This window comes from Molossus molossus, unplaced genomic scaffold, assembly GCF_014108415.1.
Source record: "Molossus molossus isolate mMolMol1 unplaced genomic scaffold, mMolMol1.p scaffold_m16_p_11, whole genome shotgun sequence".
NCBI classification, from domain to species: domain Eukaryota; kingdom Metazoa; phylum Chordata; class Mammalia; order Chiroptera; family Molossidae; genus Molossus; species Molossus molossus.
The window spans coordinates 4,996,934-5,018,643 of NW_023425346.1; the positions used below are offsets into that span (position 1 = coordinate 4,996,934).

At 45.0% G+C, this 21,710-nt stretch overlaps 1 protein-coding gene across 2 annotated transcripts in view; it reads left to right on the plus strand.

The window, feature by feature from the left end:
* Positions 1-21,710, plus strand: part of CNTNAP5 (contactin associated protein family member 5) — an 883,849-nt gene that overhangs the window by 501,032 nt on the left and 361,107 nt on the right. For both annotated transcript variants that reach the window (XM_036254192.1, XM_036254193.1), the window contains exon 11: positions 18,619-18,725. In XM_036254192.1, coding sequence (XP_036110085.1) covers positions 18,619-18,725 — 107 coding nt within the window. The remainder of the gene's footprint in view (positions 1-18,618; positions 18,726-21,710) is intronic.

Consider the following 21,710-nt stretch of genomic DNA (forward strand, 5'->3'; position numbering starts at 1 on the left):
TACCTCCGTTGCAGTTTGTCTCCGGCCCTGGTTGGGTCGTGTGGGCGGCAGCCACTCGATGTGTCCCTTTCACGTCTATATTTCTCTCTCTCTCTCTTCCTCTCTCTCTCCCTCCCACTCTATCTGAACAAAAAATGGAAAAAAAATGTCCTCGGGTGAGGATAAAAAAAAAAGAATGGCCACCTAGCACGTGAACACAGGGGTCACCACTAGCAGCCAGGCTTTGGGTGACCATGTTCTATACCTTTTACAGTTCTCCTTCCCCAAAGACATTCATATCACAAGAAAACGGCTTATAATTGTTTGTCTTCATGTTTTCCCAAGATCCTGGCAGACAGGTGGTTTAAGTGTTACTAGTTCAAAGGTGAGAGATTTATATTAAGAAGATAACTTGACAACTTCCAAATATTCTTTTGCTATCTCTGTTCATCACTTCAAAATGGCTTCTACATAAGGACACATTTTGAGCAACTGTGCACTTATAATCTAGTTATAGATCAACAATAAGGCTTTCGTTTCTAAATTTATCAAGAAAATAACCTTTATATATTTATTTATTATTCCACATATCTTGGTACATGCTAGAGTTATTGACAGATTGCTACAAGCGGCCTGTTCCTATTCAAGAGAATTGGAGTGAAAGGCTGTGCTTTTGGGCCAACAGAACCTGTGTGAGTTCACTGGTGACATAAGTCAGGATCAGTCAGTGTGTCAGTCTGTGCGGCCACAAATTCTGGGGCCATCTTGTTCTGACTGCAAGTTGAGCAGATAGCCTTCGAATGTTATGAGACCCCATGGAACTTACCTAAGGAAGACATGTTTGTCAGTCTGGTGGAAATATGGGACCCTTTGGAAAGCATAGCTGTCGATAAAATTTAGGAATTGAAATTCGAATACACGCCAACCTCTTCGGAGGTTTGCCTGCAGGAGTCACAGTCCTGGTCAGTCATGGGCCTGGGAACTTGTCAGGATTGGATTTCAGTGCTTCCCATGTTGAGAGTCCAACCCCTGGATGCTATGCTTTCTGAGGTGAAGGCCACCTAAGGGGTATCTGCAGAAGCTAGCTGACGTCACCAGAGTCTTGTAGAGCCATGAATGGTCTCAAATAAAGACACACACAGCAGACTGCAAATACTAATCTAGAACAATTGTCAATGCTACCACTGAGTTAAAAAGTAATCTTAAGATGTGACCCTAGCCCTGGCCAGGTGGCTCCTTTGGTTGGAGCGTCGTCCCATACACCAGGAGGTAGCAGTTTCTATTCCCCATCAGGGGTCAGGGCCCTTGCCCAGGTTGCAGGCTCAGTGCCCATCTGGGGCAGTGCGGGAGGCCACTGATTGATGTTTCTCTCTCACATCAATGTTTCTCACATCGATGCTTCTCCCGCTCTCTCTCTAAAATCAATTAAAAGTCAATTAAACAAACAAACAAACAAAAAGATTTGACTCCAACCTTACTAGATAGTAGTTTCTGAGTTTAGAATGCATGAAAATGACTTGGATAGGTCTTTCAGAATGCATGTCTGGACCACAGGTCCAGGGCATCTGAGTAAGGGGATCTGAGATGGAGATTTGGAATCTGCATTTCATCAAATATCAGGAAATCTGAGGATCAGTCTTTTACAAATATTGTGTTAGCAGATTTAAACAAAGACATTTCCAATGGAGCTCATCATAATACAGCCTCATATAAATGTTCTCTACACAGTGGGGGGCTAGACTCCTAGTTCTGCCGAATGTTAATGGTGTTTTGTATGAAATACCATTAACATTGTTCATGTAAGTTTGAGAAATGCTGGAGAAAGTAAGGTTAGATGGGTTTCTTTACTGCAGGATTTCTCTGTGTGTGGTGTGTGTATGTGTGTGTGTACACACATGTACGCACACGTGTATACATGACCTGATGACCTGTGCAAAAGGAGAATTAATTAGAAGGTCACAATTTTACAGATATATTTAACCATGACTCTTTTCTTTCCACATACTGCTCACCCACGTAACACACTGTCAGGAAAGCTGACCTGGAGTGTGGAAAATCAGAGTGACCCCAGGGTGGTCAGTAGTTCAGACACTGTGCCTTCGAAAGCCACCACGAAGAGAACGAGCCGGTCATATGTCAACATCAGCCTCCTTTTCCTCTTCCTCAACAAAACACACATTGACCCTTCAAGGTCATTCTTGGGCCTTTTTTCCTTGTAACTCGAATGCCCAGGACTCCTGATTCTGATCTGTACATACCTAGATTGACAGCTGTCTTTGCAGTTCTGCGATCTTCCGTGAGCTCCCTGACCTGTGATGCTTCCTTTCCGAGAGAGGGTGATTGCGTCCTGCGGGGTGGCTTTGGCGATCTGCTGAGGTAACTGTGGTGGTGCCTAGCCCTGAGCCTGACACAGTGAATGTGGCATTTAATAAATGGTAGAGCCCGGCTGGTGTAGCTCAGGGTTGAGCACTGACCCACATGCCAAGAGGTCGCTGGTTCGATCCCTGGTCAGTGCACATGCCCAGGGTGTGGGCCTGATCCTCAGTGGGGGGGGGGGGGTGCAAGAGGCGGCCAGTTGATGTTCTCTCTCATCGATGTTTCTCTCTCTCTCTCCGTCTCCCTTTCCCTCTCTCTATAAAAAAAAAAAAAAATCAGTAAAGAAAGAAAAATGGTAGAGACGGTAGCATTATTTCACATATATAAATATTTTGTAGAATTCAGGAAGGAAAATAAAATAGCAAAATGGATGATTTAATTTCCAAAACCCTAGAGCTGGCAAATAGGCAGTGATTTCCGGACACTGGGGTGCTTGGCTGGCTGGCTTTGGCCAGCACGCCGGGTCCCAGGGAAGGTGGGCATGCAGGGAAGACCCGGTGAGTGGACAGTGCTGCCACCACAGAGGTAGGAAGGACACAAGCAGGGTGAGTGGCAACTCTTTTTATTAGACATGCAAGGAAAAATTAAGTAAAAAAAAAAAAATGAGAGGGGCCCCCAGTCCCCTAAGAACTGATTGTCAACATGCCTTCCAGTCCACTTGAATAGAAAGGCCATGATGGCCAGTGAATGACGGAACTCGTGGTGTGGGTTCTTTTGAGAAGGGACAAAGTGTGCTTGGGCCAAGCATCATCTTGGGGCTGTCACGTAAGCTGAGCCTGAGGGCCCGGGAGGTCTTCACACAGAAGTGAGAGATGAGGAGCACTTTGTGCAGGGGGGTGTGTGACCACGGGGACCAGGGGGGTCCTTCAGAAGCCATCACCGTTGTCTGTCCAAGACCTCACCTTCTGTCATTATTTGGCTTGCTTTTTTGCATCCCCATTTCTAGCTCCTGATTCTGTGAAACTTTTGTATTCTTTTTTTTTTTTTTTTTAATTACTCTTTTATCCTCTTGCAAGGATATGGTTTTATCAGTTTGAAAGAGGCCGGGACAGAGAGAGAGAGGGCAGAGAAACGTCGATCAGCTGCCTCACACGCCCAGCCGGGGATCTCACTCATGGCCTCTTTGGTGTACAGGCGACGCTCCAACCACGAGCCACCAGGCCGGGCACACGCTTCCACTCCTGCGTGAGTCCTGGCCCCTGGCCCGGAAGACCAACCCATCAGGACCGGCCATGCTGGCTTCTTCCAAGGAGCCCCACGCTGAGATTAGAGAGGATGTTCATTTTCTTTTCTTTTTTTTTTTTCTTTATTGATTATAGAGAGAGAGGAAGGGAGAGGGGGAGATAGAAACATTGATGAGAGAACATCGATGGGCCACCTCCTGCATGCCCCCCACTGGGGATCCGGCCCACAACCTGGGCAGGTGCCCTGATCAGGAATCGAACCAGCGACCTCTTCATGCATGGGTCAACGCTCAACCACTAAGCCACATCGGCCGGACAGGAAGTTTCTTTCCCAACAGAGGAAGCCTTAGGTTGCAGGATTCCAAATTGGCAACCACAATCCTTGCAGTGGGGAGGAAGGGCCCCCAGAGTGGGTGAAGTCAGCGCACAGGGAAAGCCAAGGCCCGTGTGGAGGGCCAGGCCCAGCTCCCCAGGCCCCTGCTCCCTGTGTTTAGAGTCATCAGCTGTCATTTGATTCTGTGAGCTGGTCTCCTCTGACCCACGCTGAGTTAAATTTTGAACATTTTAAGAGTTTCATTAATATAAAAGCTTTTGGAGCTCATTTTACATACTTGTAAGTTTAATAGTAAAAAATCTAAACTAGATGAAAGAAAACAAATACAATTATGGAAGGAGAACTCACTATTTTTCTTCGTGTTTGTGTTCTCCACACTGTCCACGGGCAAGGGTCCGAGGACAGCAGCGCCCACCAGCTTCAGAACCCTCCCTGGAACAGATGCAGAGTCGGGCCTGGGGGGGCTGCTGGCTGGCGCTGGTGTTGCTGGCCACTGGCCACGGGCGTCAGCGGTCCTGTCAGGGCCGGGACATGGCCACCGGGTTGGTCCCGGTCTTGGTGGCCGCGTCTCTCGTGACCCAGGTGAGATGTTCACCACACACAGCAGAAGCTGCGGAGTTTCCTCCCGGAAGCGGGTGTGCTGGTCAAGTTCACGGACACTGTCGGAACGTAAATGAGCGGAGACGGAGCGTGCCCTGTCCTAGCAGCTCCCGAGGGCCACGGAGAAGGGGGCGCGGGCAGCTACCTGGGCTCAGGGGCACACTGAGCTCCGCGCCTGCAGACTGAAGCTCCCCACGACCGGGAAAACATGTCTGTTACAGACACGGCGGGAAAAACACAGTCCAGCTGCAAAGACAGATACAAATAATAATAAAACTGCACACATATGCACATTATTGAATTCCTCAAATAATCTGGAGCTTGTCTTGATTTTATTCAAAAGAAAACTGAAGCCGGTAAGGCCTCATTCACTTCAGACGTCACAAGCAAGGTTTGAGGCTGGTCTGTCCTCTGCAGCCTGGGCAGCTGGAAGGCACCCACAGGCTGCCTCCACTGGGGCAAAGGGGGGCGGCCCTGCCCTCAGTCTCTCATGGTGGAGTCTCTCTGATCACAAATGGGGGCCTCAGGTTAACCCCTTACTCCCCGGTTCTCAAAGAACAGCTTAAGTGTAGTTGTATTTCATGACCCTTTAAGCGAAAAATCAAAAAACCTTACAAATGCCCCGAGAGGATCAGCATGCTGCGGAACCCAGAGCCTGCCGGTGTCTGGTCTGCCCCCACCGCCGGTGCCCAGGGCAGCCAGCACCATTCTGGACAGAGCTGGTCTCACTGGAAAACATAGGCTGGGAGGAGATTCGTAAACCGAACATAGCTGGTGTCCTTGGCGTGCATTATACGAGTGAGTTTTTTTTGCAGTGGAATATTTTTATTCTGGAAAATAAACTCATAGGACTCTCCACAGCAGATAAAAGCAATATTTGAAAATCAAATTAAGTACTTTTAAACCCGGGCTGTGAAAACACCAAAGGCATTGACCCAGGGGTCACAGCCTGCACGTACACCTTAGCCTCAGCAACAGCTTTGTGTGGCTGCCCTTTTGGCTTGTTACATATTTAGAAAACCCTCATTCACAGAGGTATGTAGCTTCCAACTCATGAAAGTTTTGAAGACTTTGTCTTACAATAGCAGGTAGTTTAATAAGAGTTACACAGAAACATTTAAAAGTAGGTGTAATTTTTTAATTTCAAATTTGAGAACTGTGTTCATGTTTTATAAATAAGGAAGCCAGATAAATGCATCGTCAGTGCTACCACTTTCTATAATATGTAGATGTCACGTGTACCATTTACCTGTCCTTGCTACTTTATTCTGCAGGAGGAGATGCACGTGGCCCGCAGACGTTCCTAAGCTTGGCTGGTGTGCGGTGTGTGAGTGGGTTAAGGGTAGCGGTGCCCTTCCCTGTGCACTGTTCCTGCAGGGGCCTGGGCAGACCTGAGGACACTTGGCTGATGCGGTGTGACATCCTTCTCCATCAATTACTTCTGTGTGTGCTTGTGTCTGTGAATACTCAGGGAACCCATCAGAGGACTTATGTCAGTGTTCTTAGGCTTAATCTGGGGAACAAAATTAGCATATTGCTAGTGCATTGAATTAAAGTTTTATACTGGACAATTATAACATTTTAATTTAAAAACAGAAATATTTGCACAAAGAGACTAAACATGGGGGTGCAGCCCCACAGTCTGCAGCCCCCTGAACCATCTTTGCAATATTCTCACTGCAGTGTGGGGACGAGCAGCAACAGGGTCTCTGGGCATTTGTAATAATGCAGAACCTCAGGCCCCACCCCAGACCTATTGTTTCAGAGTGCACATTGTAGCCAATGACAGGCCCTGAACGAGACAGTAAACGTGTTCTTATTTATAGCAAGATATAAATGATGTCCTAAAATTTAAGAGTAAGACCATCTGATAAACTGGACAGCTCTACTTTCTGCATTTCCTAATCAGCCTCAACATAACCATTAAGGTGCCATCTACATAGTGCTAAACCAAACCATTGTATTTCAAGTCACAGAAGAGCATTTACCGAACAGATATGACAAGAAACACAAGACTAGATTTCCCTCTCTTAAAAGGCAGAGACCAGCCTGGACAGTGTGGCTCACTGGTTGAGCGTCCACCCATGCACAAAAAGGTCCCCGGTTTGGTTCCCGATAAGGGCACATGCCCAGGTTGTGGGCAAAATCCCCAGAGGGCATGCAGGAGGCGACCAGTAGATGTTCTCTCTCATTGACGTTTCTCTCTCTCTCTCCTTCTCCCTTCCTCTCTCTCTAAAAATCAATAAAGAAAAAAAAAAAAGCTAGAGCCCATTCGAACATGGTGCTGTGCATTTTCTTTCCTGTGAAGTACTTCTCGGCCACTGAGAAATATGGATTGATTATGGAAATTTGTTTCCAGTTTATTTACTCAACATAATAGAGCGTTCTTGTCTCCTGTGATAAAAATAAACAAACAAACATAGTGTTTTATTATTGGGGAAAAGACAGTAGGTACCTTTGCTTCTTAAGTCAGCAGGTGACAAGGCTTTGCTGTTGGTTCTGAGCTCAGGCTGCTTCTTGTCCTTGCAGTATTGGAACGGATGGCACTGCGCAGGCCTTTCTGATTCAAAACATTCTCTGCTTTGAAGGGGCGGCCTCTGTGGAGCGCTGAGCATCAGTGGGTCATAAACTCTAAGTCTGCAGAAGAGCAGAGAGAGAACCTTTCCGTTTTCCTGCTCATTGGCCACCAAGCTTGTACAAGCAGGGTAGCATTCTGTGGGTGCCCGTGTCTGTCTTGAACCCCAGCAGTTGTACTGGGATCATGGATGTACCCTGCAAACTTATTTGACCATCACAGCTTTGTCCCTTATCTGGGAAACTCAGCAACAATTGACAATTGACTCCCTGCTGGGAACTAGACCCCGGGAAAGTTTAGGGACTGGCTTCTAGCACTTTTCTTTTTATTCACTTAATTCCTCAGTGTCTGCAGGTGCTGTAATTACAACAAATTTCAATTATAATGAAAATCCAACTGTGGGGTAAAATGGGATTATGGTAATTGTTAGAATGGAGAGGTATAGAAATAGGTACCAAAAGCTTTCAGAAGAGCTATCTGACCCAAACAAGATCAATGCAGGCAGCCGCTAATTAAAGCAAACAGACAAAAGGCAACCCGGCTGAGTTCTCCTGCAGGAGATTCATTAAAAGGCTTGCATTACTCAGCTTGCGTTTTGAGGACTGTTGAAATGTTTTGTTCTTTTGTCTCTAAGGAAAGAATACAAAAATTGAAACTGACCTTCAACTGTATAAAAAAAAGGGATGTGGATTCTTAAAAAAGGAAGTAACTTTTTATAGAACAGGTATCATTGAAATATGGAGCAGAAGTCTGTTCAGACTCATTTATAGATAACCATTTACCTGAACATTTGGGAATTTCAAAGGCCTATCAACAGACGTCCTATCTATTTTAATCAGTTCCTACGAACTGGAGAAGAGGGAGATTGAATATTGAGGGAAATATTCCTATGTGTTCATATATATAGGCTGAGTATTTTTTGAGTCTGATGGATGTGTTAACATAAATCATGAAGTTCAAGTTGGGAATTTTGGATGTATATGTGTTTAAACCATGTGTACGTCTAAGCAGCGCTAGGAAGACAGACACTCAGGAACACACAGTCAACCACTGTGCTTTTTTCTTAACAAAAGATACTTTTCTTTTAATGTTTATGAGTGACTTTTAAAATTTCCGTGGCTGGACAGAGAGCCATTATGAGTGGTGATCCTAAGCGTGTATCACAGGACGAGCTTGGTTCCAAAGAAAAAGACACCCCAACTGCATTTTATCTCCATGGTTTTTTGTTGTTTTTCTTTTTTTTAATTTTTTTAATTGATTTTTAGAGAGAAAGGAAGAAAGAGGGAGAGAGAGATAGAAACATCGATGAGAGAAAACATCGATTGGCCTCCTCCTGCACGCCCCCCACTGGGGATTTGGCCCACAACCTGGGCATGTGCCCTGACTGGGAATTGAACCGGCGACCTCTTGGTGCAGGGGTTGACGCTCAACCACTGAGCCACACCGGCCAGGCTATTTCCATAGTTTAATAAGGGAGGTGGAAGGTGGTCAGCAGACCCTGAGTTGAAGGCCTGCTCTGCTCAAGCTGGTGACAGGAGCTGACGGAGCCTCAGTAGCTTTGAGAGTCAAACGAGGCTCCTTCTCGCAGACCTCTCGGCATGTCCGGCTGCTCTGGGCCCGGCACTGAGACAGGTTCTTGGGACAGCCCGACTCTCTCTTCTCAGAGACCGTTTCCTAAGTGGACTGAGTTCCTCTTTGTTGTTTAAAAGCAAAATGAAACATGAATATAAGTCAGTGTACATATTCAAGTTTCATTGTAAAAACCATGACAGACCCAGAAATAGACAGAGACTGAGAGGGTACTTATTTCCACAGTTAACTTCTATTAACAGATGGTCAATTTGCTCTATATCCTTACAGACCTTTTCTCTCTATGTAACAACAGGACGCTGACAGCAGAAACGACCCCTGTTACTCAGCAGTGTGCTTCTGGCCTCTGTAGTGTATTGTACATGGAGAAGCTCCCGGATCCTTACCTATCTCTGTGCACTTTCATTTAAATTGCCTCAAAACATCCTATAGTAGGAACATACCATCATTTATTAACCATTTCAAAAATGGTAGACTGTTGCCCAGCCAATGTGGCTCAGTGGTTGAGCATGACCCATGTACCAAAAGGTCACTGGTTTGATTTCCGGTCAGGACACATGCCAGGTTGTGGGCCCGATCCCCAGTGCGGGGCATGCAGGAGGCGGCCAATTGATGTTTTCTCAACAATGTTTCTATCTCTCTCTTCCTCTCCCTTCCTCTCTCTCCAAAATCAATAAAGAAAATAAAAAAAAAAAAAATCAACCAGCCAAATATTTTTAAATAATGCAAATAAATACCTTAATACTTGAAAATTAAGAAACATAAGATACAATCTATGTGTGGCTAGATTTGATTGAACGACCATCTAAACACTGTTGAGGGAAGTTTAGAGCATTTTGAAGGAGAATTTGGCTAACAGATTAAACCTAAATATCTGTTAATTTTCACCAAAATTACCCATGACAAAGAGACCCCTAGAAGCTGGGGAGGTGGGGTTTAGGATTGGGAGCCAAACAGGTGCGGAGGGAAACAGGGCTTCCACAAAGGTTAGATAGTTTACAAAGTTTACTTTTAGTTTCAAAGAGTGAAGATATTGAATTTTTTAAAATTACAATTTCAAATTCTACTTTAACAAAAGCTTTCTTTATTTTTACTTTATTTCAGTTTATAGATTGTATCCTATTTGTGAGTCCAGCCTGTATTAGCAGTCAGGTCTGAAGGACTTTGAATAATGCTGAATCCCATTTATAGGTTTAGTGATTTAAATGCCTTTCCTCAACAATGTGTATATGTTTTATTTATTTTTGAAGTAGTTCAATTCTCTGCATTGAAAAACAGAAAGCCACAAATATTTCTATAACGTAAATAGTCAGAAAATGAACATTTAACTTTGGTGAACTTAATTTATCTGAGACAGTCTACTCGGGAGGATTTTTTTTAATATGTTCCGTTTTTTAAAAAATGTATTTTAGAGACAAAGGGAAGGGAGAGGGAGTGAGAACAGAAACCTCCATGAGAGGGGAGCACCAGCATTCATCAGCGCCTCCTGCACGCCTCCTGCTGGGAACTGAGCCTGACCCAGGCATGTGCCCTGACCAGGAATCCAGCTGGTGGCCTCTTGGTTCATGGGTTAACACTCAGCCACTGAGCCACACCAGCCAGGCTGGAGGATTTTTAAGGTCTAAATATTATACTACTAAAATTGGAATTTTCAAGGCTTATATTCTATTAGGTCAATTTCCCTTTAAAATGACAGATACCAAAGAGCTACTAAAAAAAAATTTTTTTTTTAAGTTTTATTACAATCTTGCTAAAAAAAAAAAAGACCTGTCTCAGGCCAATTCAAAGATCCATTCTTGGCAGGTGTCTTTCGTTTTAAATATGGTTGAATGACAACATCATGTTAGTTTCAGATGTACAACATGAAGATACAACATTTCTATACCTTAGGATGAGATCACCACCCTAGTCTGGTAACCATCTGTCACTGTATAAAGTTATTATGATGTTATTGACTATTATCCCTGTGTTGTACATTACATTCCTATGACATTTATTTTATAAGTGAAAGTCTGTACCTCTTTTTCCCCTTCACATTTTTCATCATCTCTCTACCTCCTGCTATTCCACAACTAACAGTCTGTTCTCTGTATCTAAGAGTCTGTTTCTGCTCCCTCCCCTACATTTCACATATAAGTGAAATCATATGTTATTTCTCTTTCTCTGTCTGTATTTCACTTAGCATAATACCCTCCAGGTCCAACCACACACTGGCTCAAATGGTAAGGTTTTATTGTATTTTTTGAATATATTTTTATTGATTTTAGAGGGAGAGGAAGGGAGAAAGAAAGAGAGACACATGCATCAATGCCAGACAGAACTATCTGCCAGCTGCCCCCTGCATGCCCCCCACTGGGGATCAAGCCTGAAACCGGGAATGTGCCCTGACTGGGAATTGAACTGGTGACCTTTGCTGCATGGGTTGACACTCAACCAACTGAGCTACACTAGCCAGGGCAAGATTTTAATCTTTTTTATGCTGAGTAATATGTCATTTTTTAAGAAGGAAAAATAAATAGAGATTCCTTGTTAGAATAAAGAGTAAATAAAAAATCACTTAGTACTCTTTAGATTTCTTGACTTGATGCAAGGCTGTTTAATGTCCTAAATCAGGCTCCTCTGAAGGGTGACAATCAGCTTGCATTGGTTTTAATGCTATTAAAATCCATTACAAATACCCTTAAGCATTTTTTTTCCAAAGTCAAGAAGGCTAATTTCTTCCCAGAAAGGTGCAAATTACAATATACAGATGCTCCTGGCTGAGCTCAACTGTGGTACCATTTTTCTCTTTCAGTATGATCTTCCTTCTTCATACCAAAATATTAATTCTGAGATTTTGATTATCTTACATTTGAAATATTTTTTTCTTTTATTGATTTTAGAGAGAGAGGAAGGGAGAGGGAGAAAAAGATAGAAGCATCGATGAAAGATGCCGTCTCCTGCATGCCCCCCACTGGGGATCAGACCTACAACCTGGGCATGTGCTCTGACCAGGAATTGAACCAGCGACCTCTTGGTGCAAGGGCCAATGCTCAACCACTGAGCCACACCAGTGGTGCTATCTTAAATTTTTAATACTGAATTTAGAAATATCTGGTATTAAAAATGTCATGCTTAAAGAAGATATTCACTATGCTAAGTGGTACAGGTATGGTCCTTATTGGTGGTGCTGGTGGAGCACCTTGGCCCCATATATAGTTAGGTGCTCAGTCAAGGGCTCTATAATATCCCTGCATCAAAATCCAAAGATAGATCCTGAATGTACTTTCCATTTTTGCTTAATAGTCTTTGATGGGCTTCTACATTTTTCTAGGTTTGCAGGATTATATGTTACTTAAATTTATTTTAAATAAGATGCCATCACTCTTTGAGTAGATAGGATGGCTTAGCCATACTTGCAATAATAACTTATGAGGACCTTCTACCAAAAGGAGGAAGAGTCTCAAAGCAACCTTCTGGAAATGTAGAAAAACTAAACAAAACAACAACAAAAAACTCTATTATCTAAAAAAGTAAAATAAAAACAAAAGCATAGTAGAGACAGGAGCTGTCTTCTTAGCTACTTATTTTAAGGCTTTTACCAATTAGTAATGAAGATGAATTGAAAATGCTTTCCCTACCCATTATTACTGTAGATAATTTATAGAATAAATTACATATTATTATGCTACTTATTCATTCCCAATTAACAAATTTATCATTGTCATTAAGACTTCTTTCCCACCAAAAAATATTTTCAAGAACTCAACTGAGAACTCCAAGTTTGCTAAGGAGTTCCTCGAATCAGTGGGCAACTGTGTGAAGCTCCCCTTCCCCCATTCTTTAAAGAAGTGATACCCTAAGGGGCATCCACTGTTGAGTCCACTGTTGAGGGGATGGGCAGCTGGCATGTGGGGAAGGAGGCCTGCATATTGCTGAGAATGGCAGCTTTCAGGGGGCGGGGTCACCTCTGACTCTGTGACTTCAAACCTGAACTCCTTATTGACACTCATCTTGTCTTACATCGTCATCTCTACAACAGAGAAAATAACATCTCCTACGTGATGGTGAGCTCATGTCAAGGTTCATTCCAAGCATTTGGCAACAAGAAAGTCTTTCAGAAAGCCAAACTTAGATTGCCTCATGGTGGTGCTATTCGGTTAGAGACTAGCCAGGGAATGGATGTTTACTTAGTATGACTAGGATAATCACAAAGGTCAACACACACTTGATTATCTGTTCAAAGTAATAAGATTCAGTGTGACCTAGATAGGTAATTTGAATATCTCAAACAGACTTTTCATATCATTAAAATCTACCCAAAATTAAACACAGATGCATCAGGAATGCTGTATAGTTGTTCACAGGAGCTCAAGTTGCATTGTTCAAAAGTGTTCTGCTCCTGACCAATGTGGAGACAAGTGTCTTTGTAAGTGCTTAAGAGATACAGTTGCTAGTGCCCAATGATACAGCCTCAACAGCCACAGTAATCTCAATAGAAATTGCGTAATTTACTCGCATTCTTAAAGACCATTAAAGAGGTCCACCTTTCCCTCCTCACCTGGTCTTCTCTCCCCTCTCTAGACTGATCCTCAGCTGTGGCTGCACCGAGGTTTTTTTGCTTGTCTTAGTCATACTTCCCCAGTTTAAAAAACAGGGCGGGGGAGGAGGCGCTTTTGTCTCCGCTCATTCCCACTCAGCTCGTATTGTGCTGTTCCATGGCAGGAAGACCACTGCAAAGGACGGGAGGCCACACTGTGGTTAGCTGAAGAGGCTTAGCTGAAAGAAGGCAGCTCAGGGGGCTGTTGCACCCTAAACATGTTCATTCATGCATGCATTCATCATTCATTCTATCAGCAACCATCACTGAGCGCCTACCTGTTTAGTACGTTGGTATTCTGTGAACGAAGCAGGCAATAGCCAGTGCGTTTAAGGAGATTACATTCTTTTGTGAAGAGACAGGTAACAGACCATGAAGTGAATACATAGCAGGGTACCTGTGTGAGAAGACAGTAAGTTTGAGGATAAGAAAGTGGGGGGGGGGTGAGAAAGGGGAGTGGAGGCACAGGGCGGGGGAGAGTTGGCACCTTAAATAGCACGCAGTGGTGCCACTGGGCAGAGACACAGTGAGTCCTGGGCTATGTGGACCTCAGAGCAAGAGCATTCTGGGCTGAGGGCCCTTCAGTGCCAAGGCTCTGATACAGGAGCATGTCTGGGGTGCCGCAGGGACAGCAAGGAGGCTAACAACATGGCAGGAGAAGATGAAGAGAGGGGAGAACAGGGTGAGTTCAGAGAATCAGCAAGGGTACAGATCAGCAGGAACTCGTGGGTCATTTGAAAGATGATGCTTTTACCCTGAAAAAAACAGGAAGCCATTGGAGGGCTTCAGTGTGACCTGACTTACACGTTAAAGGGTCTCTCTTGATCTTGCATTGAATTGACTGAAAGGATTAAGCGTGAAAGCTGGAAGACCAGGTAGCTGCTGATTATAGTTGTTCCGGCAAGAAAGGCCGGCGGCTCAAACAGCGGCAGCAGGAGAGACGACAAGGGGTGGAAGGCCGGGGAGGTTTTGCAGACAGACTCACAGCGACGCGGTCCTACCTGCCAGGGACCGGAAGGACCAGCAAGGAGGGAGTCAGGCATCAGGTTGCTATCATCTGATAGGAAAGGAAGGATACGATGAAAAGGTTGGGGCCGCGGTGAGGGAGGAGGTCAGAAATTCAGGTTTGAACGTGCAAATTTTGAAATATTTGCTAGACGCCCAAGTAGAATTGTGAAGCAACAGCTCCAAGTATGAGTCTGGAATTCAGAAGAGGAGACCGAACTCAAATATAAACTTGGCAGATAGAGTCCTGAGATTCGCTACGACTATTACTCTGCAATGTGATGTTTGTTTAAGAAGAGCCAAACATTTTATATTTCTTCTATGAAACTCTCTAATTATGAACAAACAGGCAGCCTGCATTTTCCAGGAGTATCTCGAATCCTACTGCTTTCCCGATACTTTCTTCCCAGGACCCACCCACTCAGCCGGCTCTTGTACTCCGTCTCAGTTATAGTGAACTGAGTGCAATGACCACTCTGATCTTTTTCAAGGGAAATGGCAGGAGACTTTCTGTTTTTCCCATGCCAATGGGGAAAACAATTGTGGTTGCCAGGATGCTTGCAACCGGACTCGGGTTTCAATTCTTAGAAAGTTTTGCCTCCAGTCCTCCTCGTGGTTCATTCTCCTCACCGCTTGTAAAGGCATGTTTTCTGCTTTGAAGAGGGTCTCCTCCCTGTGCATCAGCTGCAGAGAGAAACATGTTGTCCCTTAAGATTTCCTCGGGAATAACCCAGCCCATCACACACACAGCGGTGAGCCAGAACCAACACCCGTGTAGGCCGATGGCAACACCAATGAAGCCCCAGACCACCCGACCAGCCCCTCCTTCCTCGTCTCCACCTGGATTGTCCACAGCCCCAACTAGCAATGGTCCTTCTGATGGGGGGGGGGATTATAAATTCTTACATAAAATTTATATATAACTTGTGTCCCTCGTGTACTGTTTTGTTCCCCCTCCTTCCGTTCCTAACTCTCTCTGCCTGGGCTTCAGGGCTTCATTGCTCTCCCTTCGCGATGCGCAGTTTTCACAGGACAGCCACGGCGTCTGCGGTGCCGCCCTCTGCCCCTCCCCGGCAGGGCATTCACTCCCGTGCCCCTGGAGGGCGAGGGCGCCGCGCCACGCTGGTCACCTCGCACGCACAGGACGCGCGCATTAGCCCAGCCAATAGGAAACAGGGTGCGGGTCCAGGAGGCACTGCTCCAGGGGGCCCTCCGAGCGCTGGGAGGGAGCCCCTAGTGAGGCGGGGCCGCCTCACCGAACCAGCTCTGCGCGTCTTTCCTGCTTATGTCTTAAGTGCTCAGAGAAAAAGAAACAAAACACCAGCTAAAATGAACTGCTTAAAGAATATGGAAATTATACTCATAAAACTGCCCTTTTCAAATAAGCAAATTGGGGTTATATATCTTTTTCTTTGAATGTCTACTTTACAGATGAGTTTTCCTAATCACGGTGTGCATTGAACCAGAATGAACCAGCTCTAAGAAAGCTTGTAGGCATTCATTCTTCTTTGTTTGTTTGTTTGTTTGTTTGTTTGTTTGTTTTCATTCTAGGGATATTAGGTTTTCCAATACACAATCATTAATTTTCCCTACTAGGATGCAACACTGGTTTTTCTGAGTGACCATAAACATATGGATTTCTAGCCTCATTTTCATTGATAAACTGAGGTGGTTAACACTACAATACAAAGGTCTGGGTGAGGTTTATTAAACATGTGTTCAAAGTGCCCAAATATTTCTTCTATTCCCCAAGACCTCCTGCAGGTCCAACTGAATTCGGCAATCATGCGTTTTAAAATACTTGAAAGCATGCACTACAATGAAAATGTGTTTTTATTTTTTGTGCTCATAAAATGCTGATTTATAAAATGTTAAGACTGTTAGATGAAAGTAACTGAATTCCAACTTGAGCTTGCCTGAATTCAATGGGGTTCTTCTGGAAAGACCTTGGGGTATCTCACAGAATCTAATATAGATTAAATTGCCAGCCCTCAGAAAGTTCGAGGATGCAACCAAATCTTGGGAACAACACAAACTAGCCACATAAATAACGTCAGGACTCTCTCCATCACCCTTTCCTCCTACAGGCTGCATCTGGGTTCTCTCTCTCTTTCTCTCTCTCTCTCTTCCACTGAAGACAAGCTTCCTTTTCATGACTAAAATGTTGCCACAGAACTTCTGGGTTTTCTATTTTACAGTGTCAGCCACCAAAAAGAGGCTGATGTGAACTTTCTTGGTGCCAAAACCAAAGGAATTGTAGGATAAGAATCTACTGACCTGGCTTTGCTCAGCTTCCTGTCTTGGAATCTGTGTGTGTGTGTGTGTGTGTGTGTGTGTGTGTGTGTGTGGCAGAGAGTGAGGGGAGTGAGGGGGCATAGGGTAGGACTGGGTATAGAAAGGTCATGTAAAAACTTGACAGCTTCAGAGGACAAATGATGGAGAAACATAACTGCAGCAGGAGCAGTATTTAGGAGCAGGGAGGTATGGGATGCCAGGAAAACGAGGGGGCAGGTGGGCACCCCTGAGCCTGGCTGCATGCTCCCTCCATCGGGGCACACCCGGAGCAGAGGTCCTCACTTGGATTTCGTAGATGAGGACAAAGATGCTTCAAGTACGCAACTTCCCAGAGCACGAGGTAGTGGGGGTGTGGACTGCGGTTCGTCCCAGTGGAAAAGCCTGTTTCTCTTCCTTTCCACCCAGACCATAAGCTGAGAGTAAAAAGCAAGGAGCAGGGTAGCATTTAGAGGAGAAAAGGGACCACTTTTTTTTGGTTTATTTCCTTATTGGTTGGATTTGTGGACCTGTTCTATAGCAAAATTACTAGGTCCTATTTTATTTTTTTCCCTTTCCTTTAAGCCATAGCTGGATACCAAGGAGTTACCAATAAGCTCTTCCCAAACATAAGCCCTGTCAGCACAACTGAATATTTGCTGTGCTGAGCAGAAAATGTCTAATAATACGTCTGAACATATGCAGGGATATTAGTTTCTGGACTTTGAAACAATCCTTGCCAGAGGGCTTCTTACCGATATAGGACAGTTAAGGTAATCACACCTCAGTGGCCCCGCAGTGAAGACTTTATTGTGTTATACCACCTCTGTTGCTCCGTAGCTCACACCTCTTCCCCTTCTCAATCCAGAGGACGTTTTCCCCTGCAAAGATACTTCTCAAGATTTCAGTATTTCATTCTTTTTAGCTTTCACTCTTTATTTGATTCATTGCAAATAGTGAGCACTTGACAGCTTATCTCTTAGTATTAACAGGGCTGCAGTACTTGCTTTTAATCCGTGTATGTAAAATGCGGGAGATAATTACCCAGAGGCACTTGCAGCAATGGCTGAGCTGGGGTTCAGACTCAGGTGTATGTGACCCTAACGTCCACAATCTCTGCTCAGGGGGAAAAAAAAAGAGAAGAAAGAAACATTGCCTTCATTCCCGTTAGACCAAGAGACACTTAACATTTGCATTCCTATCATTTTTGCAATGTAAAGTGTTTTTCTTATTTTGTTGGGGCCATGCTTTACAGCTTGAATTTCCACTGACGCCAGTCCCAGCCCATTACAATCCCATTTGCTAACATCATTTGTAGTAGCTTTATGAGAGCACATTAATTTTATGGACTACAACTTTCCTAAGACATTTTCTAATCTTGAACACTTATCTTGATTCATTGTTACATCATTGTGAATAATGATAATTAGCATGCATAATTTCCATATTTTAAAATACATCCTAAAGACAGAGCTATTTAAGTGTGATTGCTGGGTCAGATTACAGGACTGTTTCAGAGTTTCAAACATGTATGGTGAAAATATTTTTCAGAATAATTACACTGTTTTCAGTATAAGTAGTAAAAGCCTTATTTTAAAGGTGGTATTGGCACTTTGAAAAATGACAGATTTTTTTGCATGTTAAATGAGCAGGTATGTCTTTTCAAATGGCATGTTGCCTTTCAGAAATAGCCGTTTAAAACAGACTTCTGGCCAACCCCCAAAAGAGAAACCTGGGCACTGACCACAATTATCTGCACCTTCCCTTTTCTTAAAAAAGGCAAAACCTTTCCAAAATGTAAAATACCAGCGTTGCACATTTTGTTCGATGGAAAATGAAAAGCCTTCCAGATTCTGACCACGTCAGAGTAACTGCAAGTCAACCGGATTTTGCTCTAGTGCTGAAATCCTTGACTTGATTCCTAAACCAGCTGGAATCCTGCATCGCCCAGTGGTTGGACCCACCTCTCGAGGTGATCATAGTAGCATGTTGACGGACTGAAGTCTGTTTTATGTGGAGGAATGTTGTATCCCTTTACTCTGTCACAAAGATGTGACATCTCTGCTTTTCTCTTTATTTCAACGGGTTTGGTTTATTTTGGTTGCTTTGCTTTATCTCCTGTCAGGTGTTTGCCAAACTACTGTGAGCACGGAGGAAGCTGTTCCCAGTCCTGGACCACCTTCTCTTGTCACTGCGGTGACACCGGCTACACTGGCCCCACCTGCCATCACTGTGAGTAGATCCGTGGTTTACCCACCACAGAGTGAGAGTGGGGCAACAGTCCAGGATACCAGCATTACCTGCAGGATGTAGTCAGCCTGGGCAGGCGCTTTTCATTCCTTTATTCAGCATGTGTTCATCGAGGTGATGCAACCCTGAGGTGTGCGTGGGGATGCATGGATGCTAGTCATATCCTCAGGAAGCAGAGGGTCTGTCAGGAAGGGACAGGGAACGGAAACATCGAGGTAGAGGCAAGACAGGTGTGACAGGTACGCAGAGTGGAGGTATCTAATTGACTGCATTGCCTTGGTGGGCGGAGTTATCCTGTGACAGACAGCCTAAGCACTCAGTGGTCTGAGTGACCAGCAGCCGTGCTGTGCCCCTGTGACGTGCTCAGCACACATAGCCCTCACTCACATTGCCTTCATGCTGGGAGGCAGGGAGAGGCTCCCCAGTCCTGAAGGCTGCCATGGCCTGAAGGAGGAAGCACAGGGAGAAACAGGGGCCTATTTCTAAAACCTTCCACCTGTGCGTGGCAAATGTCACTTCCTCTCATGTGCACCTGGGCACAGCCAAATTCCAGAGGGAAGGACCCGTCACCGCATCGTGGGATCTGACACAGTGGAACCAACCTGCTGGTGATAGCCGGTGACCACAGGCAGTGTTGGGAGGCCTCAGGTGGGAAGCGCGAGCTGACCTGTGGCGCGAATCCGTCAGGACAGCAGGAGCCCTCTCCCAGGGGTTTCCCGGGGCCGGAGAAGCGCAGAGGGGACAGCAGTGCCGCCCAGCACACAGGACAGGGCGAGGAGCAACAAGCAAATGAAGGACATGAGCCCTCGTCTCTGTGCTTTTAGAGTCCCTTGGGGTCACTAACAAAAACACAAGACAACATAGCGAGGGCTTGTCCTTTAGAGAGGTGTGGCCCAAATTAAGTTGCATGAACTGGAGATACAGCCGAGAAAGACATCATCAGAAGGTGCTGGCATTCGTTGTGGGGGATTTTAGGGGAAATGTGAAATTTAAAATTGATGTGGGAACGAGAGGGATGGAGGAGGACCTTCCAGAAAGATGTCAGAGCCATGCCAAGGCCGGAGCTGTCCACAGGACTACAATACGACACCCTAGCCTCTGCTCCCGCTGGAAGGGCACCCGGGCTGCAGGAGGGGCACGTCAGTGCCAGCTGGGCTGCAACAGGCTCTGATACAGAAGAGCAAGTCAGAGCTCCCATTCTGGAAGGGCCCTCAGCCACTCCGTGCCCCACCCATGCCTGGAGTGTCATTCACAACAATGCCCAGAGAGGTCTCATCCCATCAGAGAAGAGATGGCTCAGTGGCCATCACAGGATGATGTTCTTATTGCTGTCCCTTGCCTGGAAAATGGAAAAACAATACCATCTTGCTCTATAATGAAATACTCTATTTAAATTTTTCTATTAGAAACTTGGTACAGTGACAAGAACAGTGGCCTGAGAGACTGGGTTTACATTTCACCTGGCTCTTGTTTTTGAACAAGTACATCATTCCTCCAGAGCCCCATTTCCTCACAGATCCTACAAAGAAAACCAATAAAATGTGGATGCTAAAATTACATGGTTTTATTTAAGCTTTCTAATAAATACCAATCTGTAAGTATTGAGTTTGGCTTAGGAAATAGTATTCCTACATAGCCAAAAATAACATACTTGCACATAAAACACTGTAGGACCTGCAGGTTGGGGCAAAAGTAGGTTTACAGTTGTGAGTATGTGGAACAGTGTATTCTTGTATCATTATGGATTCGCTGTTACATGATTTTCCATGTGGACGACTGAAACCCTCCTTCTGTGCTGCTCCGTGCACAGGACCATTCAGGTGGCACCAGCCATGCTCTTGTCAGAAGCTCAGAGGCAAAAACAGAAAGGACTTCAATTTAATAGTGAGACAAGAGAACCCTGAAGAAGATTTAAGTCAAAGCTTCTAAATTTGGGCCAAATCTCATGCCATCATTTCTATGAGTTTTAAAGCTTATTCTACTCACTTTTTCTTTCTTTTTGAAAAAAAATATTTTTTTCTTTATTCATTTAAGAGAGAGAAAGGGAGAGGAAGAGAGAGATAGAAATACTCGTTGACTGCCTCCTGCATGCTCCCCAGTGGGGATCAGGCCCACAACCTGGGCATGTGCCCTGACCGGGAATCAAACCAGCGACCTCTTGGTGCAGGATCCACGCTCAACCACTGAGCCACACCAGCTGGGCTCTACTCATTTTTGCTAAAGTAATTTAATAATATTTTAAGGACTTCATCTCTGTGAATACTGTTCTACTTTAATCTTCTCCACCCATCATGTTAAATATATAATCTTTTAAGCTTTAAGAAAATAGGTGGAGGTGAGGGGGTGATATTTAAAGTCACACTGTCAAGCTGATGAGCTGAAGAGTCAACAGACCAAGCTCATTGATACCGTTTTCCTCAGCACCTTCCCAGTCCCCTTCCCGTGACATTGCTCACCGTGGGCTGCAGCAGTGACCTCCTGGCTTCCTCCCGGAGACCCGGCCGGGACGGAGCAGGAGCAGCGGCGACTCGGGTTTCACAGGCACACCTCGGAAACCTGTGCAGGTCAGGAAGCGGTCCTTCCTCCCACTCGCCCCTCCCTCCCACCGGCTGGCTAAGGACCAGTGTGTTGAGTCACTTTGTAAACTGCACTTGCAATGCCTCTAGCAAGCACGGATCTCCCACTGGGGCGTCCGAGAGGTGAGCTGCCCCGGTGAAGCCCACGCACGGACGGCCTTATGTGCAAACAACCACTGTTCGGGGTCTGCTGTTGTGGAAACGGCCCCTTCTCGGTGTGTTGGGCACAGTCTGTGGAAGCGACCCTTTTAGTCAGAACCATGCATGTAAATCTTCAGAATCTTTAAAACTGGTCGTTTCTCGAGTGCTCTCGTAGTCTTCTGTCCTGTCAGGCTCTTCGGGGTTAGTTTTCTGTTTTCATTACCGGTTCTTTCCAGCAGATGTGAACCGA